The sequence below is a fragment of the Caloenas nicobarica genome, chromosome 5, assembly GCF_036013445.1.
Source record: "Caloenas nicobarica isolate bCalNic1 chromosome 5, bCalNic1.hap1, whole genome shotgun sequence".
NCBI classification, from domain to species: domain Eukaryota; kingdom Metazoa; phylum Chordata; class Aves; order Columbiformes; family Columbidae; genus Caloenas; species Caloenas nicobarica.
The window spans coordinates 12279881-12292780 of record NC_088249.1 but is presented as its reverse complement, the minus strand read 5'-3'; the positions used below and the strand labels follow the sequence as shown (position 1 = coordinate 12292780).

The 12900-nt window shown below is 37.6% G+C and overlaps 1 protein-coding gene across 2 annotated transcripts in view; it reads left to right on the top strand.

Annotated features, from left to right (window-relative positions):
- Positions 1 to 8858, top strand: part of WDR25 (WD repeat domain 25) — a 62724-nt gene extending 53866 nt beyond the window's left edge. For both annotated transcript variants that reach the window (XM_065636349.1, XM_065636348.1), the window contains exons 5-7: positions 5000 to 5170; positions 7465 to 7605; positions 7980 to 8858. In XM_065636349.1, coding sequence (XP_065492421.1) covers positions 5000 to 5170; positions 7465 to 7605; positions 7980 to 8201 — 534 coding nt within the window. In that variant the 3' untranslated portion in view covers positions 8202 to 8858. The remainder of the gene's footprint in view (positions 1 to 4999; positions 5171 to 7464; positions 7606 to 7979) is intronic.
- The last annotated feature ends 4042 nt before the right edge of the window (positions 8859 to 12900 follow it).

Below are 12900 nucleotides of genomic sequence, written 5' to 3'. Positions count from 1 at the left end.
GTTACTTTCCATCACAAGATTCTTGTGCCTTCTCAAGCAATCTGAAAGTGACTTAAAAAACTACAATGTACATTTTTCATACCTAACACCTTATAGGTAAACACTAGATTAAGCTCAATCACGTGTTCATTGTAATCAGTCTCCCTTTAATTTTAATTATTCTCAGGACCTCTCAATAGTCTTGAGCTGTATCTGAAAACAGAGAAGTTACAAACAGGAAAAAACTGAAATTGGAAAGCAAAATAATTTTTTTTTTCAATAACCTAAAGAGAAATACACCAGCCTTATGTTCAAATACTTTGAAAGAACAGAAAACTGTAGCATGCTTGATCTTCCTGTCTATGATATTGTCATGTGTTTTGATTAAAACTGCCATTATAGCTTTCAGATGGAGATCAGAGACATAAATTGAATTTGTCGTGAGGTTGTGGTTTTATTGTGAGCAGGTAGCTAAAAATCAAGTAATAGTCATCTGCCTCAATACCTTACCCTGGAGAATAGATCAACACAAATGCCTTGCACTACAGTAGGTAAAAATGCTTCTGTTTTGTGCAAAATAAGCTTTCAGTTGAAATGCACTTTTTATTACTAGTATAGGTGTAGTACTGTTTCACAGAGGAAACTTAAATCAGTTCCCTGTTGCATTAATTACCCAATCTGCCAGTAGGAAGAAGCAGTTTCATGCCAAAGCACTGAATCTGAAAAGGTAGGACAAGAAGTAGAAGAAAAAAAATGGCCATTTTACAGGTTGGAAACCACAGCACTGATTGACCAAGGGGTTTTTTTGATGACCAACCGAATTGCCTGTAGTCCTGTTAGATTTCTTGTGAGACCTTATCTCCTAATGCTCAGGGCGATGACTATAAAAGCACATTTCTTTCTCATCACTTCCATAAAGCCTGAGGAGGTTTTAGGAGAGCGCAGTGCACGTGGGTTACAGGTGACCAACACAGAGCTGGTGCGAGCAGCAGCTTCTGAATTGCTTCTGTGGCTTTGAGCTTTCTTGACAGACAAAATACCAGGCATTGCATGTGCTTTATGCAGAGAGGTATTATGGAACACCCATCTGAAATGTATACCTTGAATTCAGCATCACAGCATGCTTTTCAAATCACCAGAACCTTAAAAATCTGTTTGAAACTGATTTAATTTGCTTAAATTACCTTTCTAGTCAAATGCCTGCAGCCATGAACTCTTGCCTTAGTGAAGAAGCTTTATTATCATGTTGGATTTTGTTGATACTAGAAACTATTACACCTTCCTTTGAAATGATTTCTTTTATGTCCAGAAAATGCTTAGATTGAAGAAGTGGACTGTGGTTTTCCCATGCTTATGTGTGATAAATCTGTAAATAGAAAAAGAGCAAAAGCTGTTATTAACAAACTAAAGCCGCCAGGGTAGGGAAACTGGTGCTTTCCCCAAGCCGCTTCCTCAGGCATGTCATGAATTAATTGTCCAAGGTAGAACAAAGCAGGTTTAATTATGAGTACTTTTCTGAGCAGGGGTGCCGCAATTAGTTATTTTTGAAAGCTATCTTTATGGGAGAATTTATATACTACGTATATCAAGTTCCCAGCTGCTATTCAAAGTGTTAATTTATTGTCCTCTGAGTCAGTTCTTACTATGTGGTTTGAAGATTAAATGACATCATTTTTCTGAGATATGTATCAAACATGTAGAAAAAGATGGTCTTTTGTATTAATTTTTATAAAGGCAGTTTCCTGTTGCAGAGCTAAGATACACGGGTAATTTGGTTAGATATCCTATTAAGTAACAGACAATGAAATATACTTAATGATCAGCAGTGAAAATGTTTAAATTGACAGTGGCAGGTTATGTAAAAGCCCAACAGGATTTCAGCAAAAATTAAAAGTATGTTCACATTACCGACTTTACAATCTCTTCTTTTTCCTTACTGAGAGGTGTATGTTGCTCCAAAGCCATGTTAAAAACAAGTCTCAAACCTAAACCTAACCAATTAACCGTGCTGGACACAATGTATGTATGGATATGTACACACATACATTTCCCAAGGGTTTTTTGGAAGCTATGTCAGAGTTTGTTTCATCTTTAAAATTAGAAAACATCAAAGAATCACTACTTTGAATCACCATTTGGGATTATCTTTTCTTGCTCTATATTGTTCTTCTTCATTTCCTGGCAGCAGTTGGGCTTTGCTTCTGCCTCTCTGTCCCTTTTTCTACACGTTTGTGCTCCTCCACTCTCTGATCTTCCCGACTCTCTGGGTGGGATTTGTCACTTCTGTGAAGGTGCCTGCTGCTAAGTAGCTGCTGCCTTCAGTCTGTCAGGCTGGTAGAGCCTTTTGTGTCCCCTCCTCTCAATTTAACTTTATTTCAGTTCTGTGTTTCCTGCAGTTGTCAGGTTTCTGTGTGGTTTTCCATTTCTCATTCCAGACAGCTATTATATTTTGTGGGCTTTTTTTAGTTTGGCTTTTTTTTTTTAATATTTATTTTTAATTTTTGCTCCTATAAAATAGCTTCATTTTCTACTTTACTAATGAACTACAGGTTTCCTTTTATAACTATGTGAAGAAATATCTATGCATAGTGATTTCTCCATAGGCAAAGTGGAAGTTATAAATATGCAAATGTCACTTTTGGCTTTACAAAGTTTAATTGCTTTGTATGTTATGCAGATTCTTAGGCTGGAAAATCTGATGAGAGCAAGTAACACATTTGTATATTCACTATCTTAAAAATGCAGGCAGATTTCTGAAAAGTGTGCCAGTTTTTTTGAGTCTGCAAGTTTACATCTTGCTGATGTTATTACAGGGTGTGTAGGGTGCTTGAATGACCGAGATTCTTCCCTGAATGCAAACGTCGCGTTTCTGAACTGTACGTTTCACAGAGTCTGTGAAAAGCAATTGGAGCAGCTGCTGCTGCTGTCCTTCCACATGTCGAGATCACAGACAGCAGAGCTGAAAGGGACCTCAGGAGATCACCTGGTATATCTCTACTGTAAAGCAGGATCAACTAGTTCTCAACAATTCCAAACAGAGCTTGAGGCAAGAAATCAAGATGTTCTCATGTTATGTGTGGTATTTGAAATTATTTTTCTTTTATTGGTTAAAGCAGAAAACAGAGTAATAATCCAGGTTACTTCACTGTGACACATTAAAGTTATTCCTTTAAAAAAATGTATGTGCATACAGCGTCTGTAAAAGGTCTAGGCCCTGAGGTCAGTAGTCACATGCCATGCTAGGGCTATGAGGAAGGCACTGAAAGGCCTCACAAAATTTAGAACCATTTCAGGATAATACTTCAAGCACTCTCTATGCTCTCTTGGTTTTTCTAGTGAGGTTAGAGGAATGACTAACCTCTGGACACCCTATTAGAGGTGCAGGCTGCTATGTTTTAGCTATCTTGGAGAGATTTAGATCTTAATAACTAGGAGTCTTCCAGTGTCCTAGTTTTAAGGATCACCATATTCAGAGAGAAGGAGTGCTTTGATCTGGCCACTCGCCTTGAAGTTTCTTTTCACTGGAGCCAAATCAGAGAAGAGGAAAGCAAAGGTATTGATTTGCAGAATTCAAAGCAGACAACAGAGATGCAGAATTTCATGAAGAAAGGTGGAAAGAAAGGAAATTCAAATTATTCATATATTCCTTAGAATAGTTCAAAATCTCTTACTTTTTAAGATCCAACTCACAGGCTGCTAAAATATTCAGAATCCTGTGGCTGAGGCCCACTCTGCATGGATTCAACCTACTTCGGTATAAGGCCTGAAAGAGGATCTAGATTTGGGAACTGCAGTGGTTTTAATTTGGGAGAAAATTTAGGAACTTCGATATTTCCTTTTACATCACAAACTGCTTTAGAGATTGTTCATATGCATTAATTATGTGATGGGAACTAGTTTATGGGGCACATTATTTACTCTACATACTGCAAAGTATTGATGATTTCTTTCCCTGCTGCCCTTCATTTTCACCAGAGGGATAGAAAACGCCTCTGCTTCAGCAGAAGCAGCAGAGACTGGCTCTTGCCAGGGCCGCCCATAGGCAGGTGAAGTGGCAGGTGTGGGACTGAATCCCCGTAGACAGAGGCATGATCCTGGCTGAGTCCTTCAAGCATGGAACTGTCTGACAGCAGTGCTCCTGTCACCTCCACCCCCCATCTCTGGCAGCACCTTAAAAGAGCGAACTCTGCTGGGGTTTCTTTTTTTGGGAGAGTGTGTGAGACCGAGTCCTTAACGGAATTGAGGTGTCTTCTGCAGGATGAGTGGGGCATTCTTCTGCTGGGGGTGTCCACGTTGGCCTCGTAGGCAGCTTCTGACCGACCGTGCCAGCTTTGCTTCCTTGCCAAGCGGTCCTGGCGCCAGGGTCTCACTGCTTGCAAGTTAAGCAATGACACACAGCAGCATGGGACGGGGAGAGCCTTGAATCATCAAATTTACTCATCCTCAGCCATAAACAATGATTTATAATGAAGTTTGGAATGATCAACAAGAATATTGACTTCCTGCCGTGTCCTTTTCATACCTGTAAGTCCCAAATCCCCACTAACCTAATTCCTTCCCTTGGCTCTATAACTAATGGAAGAGTTTGAGAACAAAAAGACCCCAAACCCACACTTCTGAAGTTTCCTGGCAGGAGGAAGAAGAGATCCTCAGAGTGTTCTGAGTTCATAAAATAGAAGGGAGTTTGGTGTAGACCCAGCTCCACAACACTGTGTTGTCTAAAGCTCTTATTGGATCTATCTTTAATTCTTTGGGAATTTATAACAGAATCTTATGTATATATAATTGTACAAACTGATGTTTTCTTTTATCTCATTTAATTTTCCTGTGTGTGGACTCTTTACATAAATTAACAAGCTATTTATTACACTAGTACTTCAACATTTAAAAATCAATTACTTTTTCACATTTTAAAATAATATATGATTTGTTGGAGATAGTTATTAATACAAAGAGAGAAAATATCGGTTATAATGTTATTCTAATCTGTCAAAAAATAACAAACTTTTTTATTCACTAGTTGTTAAGAGTGTACAAAGCTGCAGTACAACAGACTTTGGATATACTCTTTCTCCCTGAAGGAAGAGAATTTCTTACAAGCACAGATGCAGTAAGCCGGGACTCAGCTGATCGTACCGTTATTGCATGGGACTTCCAAAGTGCTGCGAAAATCTCCAATCAGATTTTTCATGTAAGATTAACAACTAGTATTGTTTGGGTCATGATTTAGTACTTCATGCTTGTCAGTGTTGTAAAAAAAAAAAAAGCTTTTGATTTTCTGTAAGATCATTGTGTGATGTATAAAATGCTCTTAAACTGAGGGTTTTCTTTACTTTTATGTATTAAAACACTCATTCTTAAAAATACCTTGAAGACTGGTAGGTCTTCTTGTGTTAAAAGTATTTACATTTCAGTGCTCATTCACTGACATCTAAGCTATATTCAGGCAAGGCCACTGCAGTGTCATTCTAGTTGCCAATGGTGCATGGCAGTAGTTGCTATAACACCACGTTTCTTTTCCCACACTTTTCCTAGGACGGCAAAATGATACATTTTTCATGAGCTGCAATGAAGGCTATTGACAAATTGAGTTTAATATTCACATAATAATAGCAACCTGGTACAGGCATATAGATATCTAGTAGAGCGTAATCACAGAGGAAAAATTTACTTTTATCAGTGCAGGTGCAGTATTTCTCTCAGTAATCTATCCAGGCAAGATGTTTAATGGACTAAATTGTCTAGAAAAGCTGACAGCTTCAAAGGAGATTACCAAGGAAGTTAATAGATAATTCCAGCTCCCTAGGTCTTTTTTTGAAAACCCAAGTCTAATATCCTATGTAATATAGTATTGTTGGATTGTATACAGATGCTTTCTGTCTGAAATGAACAGTTCTCTACTGACAAGAACATGTAGTTGATGATCTAATGGGATTGTTATATGTTTAATTTTCACTGTTCTGTCTTTGTCCATTATTGCATCTATTAACATCTTGGATAGGCAATAGGAAAAAAAAAAGACAAAAACTTATGAATATATGAAGTACAGACCAGTCAGGTTCAGTATAAAGGAGTAAAAACCAAACAACTCTTTTCTCCCTATCCCTCACCAAACAAACAAATAACCCACACAATCTACCTCCTCTGGACTAGAGCATCTCTGAAATAGACAGTTTTCCCCCTCTTCTGTGCTGCGAGTAAACAAAACTTGATCACGATTTTGGAAACTCTGCTTCACTTTTCTGAATTTCACCTTTGAACCCTTCAAAATGGGAGAGAACCCTGAAATCTCCAGACAGATTAGATCCCAACAAGACTTGATCTATTGCTTGCCTGCATTAGCAAATGAATAATTAAGAACTCTAAAAGAACCCATTGCTACAGTATATCCAGCACTACACAGTGCTCCTGCAGATTGCGTTGTGCTTTCTGATCCCTTCATCTTACACGCAGTTTCTCCCCAGAGGCAAGCAGCGCTCTGCCATGGAGCACACCCCTACCCCTGTTTTGGTTTTTGTGCCAAATACCTTACAATACGCAGAACTTCTTTCCCAGCTAATCACTTCCAAATACATAACAAAACCAGTCTGATGCTCTTCCCAATCTACCACATGGCCCGTGGTCTCCAGTGGTCACTGTCAGCCTGGTGTCCTTCACATGCAGGTGCATCCTACAGCCAAAGCTCTCTTAGTTTGTATTCCTGGCATCAAAATTCGATACTGTGTCTTTGGGTTAGGCTCAAGCTAGAAGAAGTTTGGACCTGGTGGAAACTTTGTGAGAGCTGTTGATTTCTGATGCAATCGCACTGTGAAGTTTTGAAAGTAATCTTAATTCAGTCTTAAATAGCAACACTAAGTGCTAGTAATTTTTGAAGATATTTAGCAACAGTCTACAAATCACTGTCATAAGGAACTTCTGACTTAGTAGGCTAGTAACGATTGCTTTCTTTTTTTCTTCTTTCTTTTTATAAGAGTGGGGTGGGGGAAAGCCTCTGTATAAATGGGATGATTTCTATTCCTGTCAGTGTAGCCAGAACTGAGAGGATAGAGGATTTGAGAATTGTACCTAGTAGCATGGAAGGCACAGTTATTGCTGTAGAGGAAGGGATGTGGGAGAAGAGGATTCACTTTCACGTTGAAACTATAGTTTTCTTTGGGCAGGAATAGGATGACTGTGTACCATCAGTTTGGAATTACCTTTCTGCAGCTGTTCTGCAGTATAATTACGATTCAGAGGGAGATGGTATTTTGGTCAGTATCTAGGAAATCAAAGCAGAGATTTGATTTGATTTGATATCTGCCTTGGTGTAAGATTTGCAGTGGATTGTAATGAGTTAAGTATCTTTCTTTATATAATGTATTCAGTGGAGATGACTTATGTATATCTTGCCTTTTATGGTCTTTCAAATATGTCAAAAGATAACCTGATTCCTTTGAAGAAACCTTTTGTTTCATACAACAAAACTTTCTTTAAAATTATTTTCAGGAGCGTTACACATGCCCAAGTCTGACTCTGCACCCAAAAGAGTCTGTATTTGTTGCTCAGACGAATGGGAACTACATGGCTTTGTTTTCTGCCCAACGACCTTACCGAATCAACAAAAAGAAAAGATACGAAGGCCACAAGGTATCCTTTTTCACCAGGAACCTAGTATCTAAGTCTGTAAAGAAGACAGATAGCAAAAAGTACCTGTGCTTTTTAATATGTCTGCTAATAGTCTTTGATTATAAATCAGTGATAGATATTAATTAGCTTCATTTGCTTTCCCATGTGCCAGTCTATTTTAAATCATGTGCACTCTGAAGAAAATAGTTATTAGAAGACTTTATGAATACTTAATAGCTTGATTAAATAAGTTTGTGTTGTAGCTGTGTCTTACTAAACACCTGGAGAAGTCCTTAGTGTATATTTATTTAAAGATACAATTTTTTTGGTACTATATTAATTTTCAGTAGATCACAATGAACTTTTCTAATCAGCACTGTTATTGATTTTCACAGGTGGAAGGATTTGCAGTGGGCTGTGAATTTTCTCCAGATGGAACGCTTTTGGTGACAGGAAGTTCAGATGGCAAAGTGTTTTTCTACAACTATCACACTGCTAGGATTATTCGCACTTTGTCTGCACATAAAGAAGCTTGTGTGAGTGCAATATTTCACCCAGTCTTACCATCTCTCCTTGCAACATGTAGTTGGGCTGGAGAAATCAAGATCTGGCAATAACAAGCAGGGTTACTTTTCAGGATGTCTCCTGTTCATCTGCCAAAGGCGTAGGAAATAAACCACGGTATGCAATGTGAAATTTGGTTGTGATGTGTTGTAAGGAGGAGAGACTGTTGCCTTTTCTTCTATGACCTCAAAGTGTATGCCTTCGCAAGGCAGTTCAGATAGTCTTGTGGTTAGCTGCTGAGCAAAGAAGTGCTCTTACTGTCTCCCTTGGCCCTGGTGACAAATTTCTGCCCCTTTTATGTCAATCTGCTGGTGCTCATCTAGCCCCACTCCACTCTGAGCAGCTAAACTTGAAGAAAATTATTAGGGTTTTTAATGTAGCTTTTCAATGCAGCTTTCTTAAACCAGGTTTTCAGTAGTTTAACTCCCTGATCTGATCACTGAAGGGTTAGACAACCAATAGTGTAATTCAAGGCAAAACAGGTTCTAGACACAAAGAGAGGGAAGACCGCTAGGCAGGTGGAACTGATTCTTCTGGAAATGTGTAGCTGTTACCAGCTCAGCTTATTGTAAAATGCCTTCTGAAAGTTCCAGGGAAAGGTGTGCCAGATAACTTGAAGGTAATTTTAAAGTCAATACATTTGTGTTCTTGAAATCCCAGTGTTTAAACTTGAGTTTTAAACTTACATTTATGACTGTATATAAACAAAGCAAAACTATGTGTAAATATTTTTAATGAAAAAATAAACATTTTTTTATACCTGGTGTCTATTTCACTGTTTTACTCCTGTTATTCTTGACAAGTTAGTACTCAAGTCTATCATGGAATTGATACTTGGGGGGAAACAATTAATATGCTATCCTCATTGATTGTGAACACACATGCATTTCTCCGTACTTGTTGATGTCTCTTTGGCACAGAAAATTGTCATTATCCTTTTCAGTGCAGGGGATGTTCTTTGACATTCAGACAGGAGTTGGGCTATTCTACAGGGAACAGAAAATTCATTAGGCCGTAACTGTGTATTTGCATATATGTAGATTGCTTGTAAATGTGTTTCAAATTTGCATTCCCTGCATGCGTGTTGCTTGGTTCTAGGAATTATTATAAGATCCATTTTATATGTGTGTGTATACATATATGTATCACTGAAAAAATATATCTATGCATCACATAAACCCAACCTTAACTCCATATGGATATGTAGTGCCTAGCAGTGTATGCTATAAGTTTGGCTTATGTTTGGTCTGATTAATCTATAAAGATATTTTAACACGCATGGGATAATTGTATGGAGTAAATTGTCTCTGTCATAGAATCCAGAAGTCATGTATAATAGCAGCTTTTTCTGTGTAGCATCTTTTTGTTCTTCTGTTTTTTTTTTTTAATTGGAACAAACACAAGGGGTTTTTTAACCATTTTTCGCATACATTCTTTGGGAATCATTGCACATATCGTGTTGAAAAGTAACTGCATTCTGTAATATTACCCATGTTGTTGCTTAAGTTTAATTTCAGTCCTGAGGCATGATTCTGGTGTCTGGTGTTTATCCCTCCTGAAATGATCTTGCAAGTAGAAATTTTAGACTATTTATAGAGGAGGAGGGAAAAGCTTGAATTTGATTAAAGGTAGTAGAGAAAAATAAAAGCAACTCGATACTGTATAATCTTAAAGAATATTAAAATTGGAATTGCATTTGTGTTAGATTTCCAAGATGGCTGAAATTTTAATTACTTATGAGAACCAGCCAAAGGTTTTATAATGCAATGAAATTATGTTCACAGCATTATCTTGTTAAAATGTCTTCCTAATATAAAACTGATTAAGACACAGACTGAAATTTAATAGTTGGAAATATTTTAGCATAGTGGTGTCAATTAAGTTTTCATTATGATTCAAAGACAAATTCTTCCTTGTAATCTTATGTAATGAACTGTAATCAAAAAATATCCACATTGCTCCATCATTCTGCAATTACCAAATACTGTTTGGGCTGCAAACAAGCATTATTATGGTCAGATAAAGCTTTTTGAGTGTAATGAATTGTTGGTTAATTAATTTTATTCATAAAATTGTAATCTAGAACGGTTTAAATCTTGCTTTAGGAGCAGTTGTTCTAGCTTTATATAGAACTCTCTAGGGCATCATATACTAGAGGCAAAGCAGAGATCTTCAGCATTTTGAAATGGTTTAGGCTATGTAGATAAACAAACCAGATTAATTTTAGTCTATTTTGTACTGTACCAAAAAGTAATAATGCCAATCTCTAGCACTTTATTATTTGCTACTGGACCGTTATTAATTTGGGGTGTCAGAGGATGCAAGCTATTCAACTGTCTTTATCTCACAAACCTGCTAATTAACAGGCAGTTATTAGAATTATTGTGTTCACTCAGCTGAAATACTGTTGGTGAGTCACTTTATATTTCAACTCTAGGACTAATCACGAAAATATGGTGTGGCATTACAATGGGACAACTCTGTAGGGACAGGCAAGTGTAAAGCTACAAGATTATGGCATAATAGAATAAAACAGGAGGATCAAAAAATAGGGGGATCTCAAATTTCCTGTTATCCTGATATACGAGTTTGGAGCTGCATTCGACAGAAAATATTTGCTCAGCTTTCTTTGGCTACCTTCATCTTGTTCTCTTAATCCCAGCTCCTCCTAACCACTGCTCACATCCGCACCATTTAATTTTCAGTTTTTCTATCCTTGTTTCAGCACCTTGTCTTCTACATTTTAATGTATAGTAGCCTGTATGCTTGGACTACCTTCATCTTCTTTTCAATAGATTTCACTCTGCTGTGCTCTGACTTGTGGCTTTCAGGCTTTTGTTGCAGCTGTCATTAGAAAGGTAGCCAGAAATCCCAGAGCACTTTGCACTCCGTTCTTGCCTTTCTCTGTTTTCCAGTTTTAATGAGGCTTATTGCTTTTGGAGAGTCTCAGCTCTTTCTTAGCCTCTCTTCTGTCTGCTTCACTTTCTGCTTTTGATTGTTTTACTGTCTTGCAGATCCTTTTTATTATAGCTGCTTTTACAAGGTGTACCTACCTCAGAGTTTTAGTTTGTCAGGAGTGCACTTCTTGGGAAAAAATAACAATAACTAAAAAAATCTCACAGTGAATGCCACTTGTAATGCTTTGTTTCGCAGAGCACACAAGTTGCACTTCTTTCAAATGGAACTAAATGAGAAGATGTGCTCCAAGAGCCTACTTAGTGTGTCCCAACTGGTGGGACTGGACTGGAGATAGTTCAGAGTATCCCCTAACCCCAAATGCATACAGGTTAGATGCTGCATTTTCAGGAGTGAGACAAACTCTACAAACTTACTCTTATTGGGCCTTCATACTTGCTAACATAAACGTAGCTTCAGGAGTTTCAAAGAGTCTTTGGCGCCTTCCCCTTTCTTTGAAAAATCTCTCACCTATCTCTTCGTGACTCACCGCTCTGTGCAGAGTCCTCATATGTCTGATGTTTTCACACTTCAAAGAGTGGAAATGCAGGAAATTAAATTAGTCTATGAAGGAAAAAGAAAGCAATTTTAGAAGCACTTGGTCTCCAGTGGTAGTAAGACAAGCTGGCCCTTGCCCAGAGCTTGATGAATTCTGCCACGTGTGCGGAACATCTCTGAGTTGGGACAGGGCTGCCTAGGCTATAATGGGAATGGTGAGTCTCTAGATGGGAGTGGGAGCTTAGTCACCTCCATTTCCCAGTCACTGGATATCTTTCTACACAGGTTTATTTATTATAGAAGCCTACCAGAAAGTACCCAGGTACTGCACAAACATGATAAAGCTTCATCCAAATGTAATTCTTGCTACATTTTCACGATTTTGAATTACTGCCTCTTAAAATCAATCTAAAAACTCTTGCAGGAATTCTTTGGAGAAGATTGAAGTTCACCAAGGTTGAAAATGCCTGAAGTTACAGTCCAGACAGCTTCAGCTAGATCCATTTGTCTCCAGTTTCCATCAGCGGGGCCACTAAACTCGTGTAGTGTTTCTAGTTCTGAGTAAGATTTGTACTAACAAATTGTTTGAAGTGTGTCCTTAGAAGAACAATTTATTTAACAGCTTGTAAGTGTATTATCCATGTTACAGACTTGATTACCTTGAGAAAACCATTTGCTTGTGTTCAGATTGTTACTACTCTCTTATAAACAAGCAGCAAAGAATTGCCTCAGAATATCATTTAGATATATCCTCACCTGTGAACTGTATTATTTTTCATGTTTTAATGCATAACCACCTCCTTTGTTACCTTCTCATTAAGTAAAACAAGTAAATTCCAGAACCCTTGCACCGCTCTGTGCATAGGAAACTATTTAATTTGAATATGAGGTAAAGAATATCATATCTTATAAAGCAAATTAGTTATTTTGATTTCTTCCCTTTCCTTGATTTGTTTATCCTTGGTAAGGAAAGCTCATCTTGTTTCCAAAGAGAATGTCTTATGAGTAAAGATAAAAGATCCATTAGCCCCAGCCAGCCTAGGTGGTTAATTTGCACATCTTTGCGATTTGTTTCAATACATACAATTGCTTGAAATGTAGTAACCATTTCGAATCATGTACTGCTTTTAGTACAAAAATGAAAATGCTCATTATGCCATTAATATGAAAGATGCAATCTGTGAACTATAGACATGACATGGGCTGATTTTCTTTTTTTTTTTTTTTTTTCCAGCCTCAGAGAGATAATATTTTCACAAGATATATGGCCTCTGAATCTGGGCAAAAGCAATGAAGTGA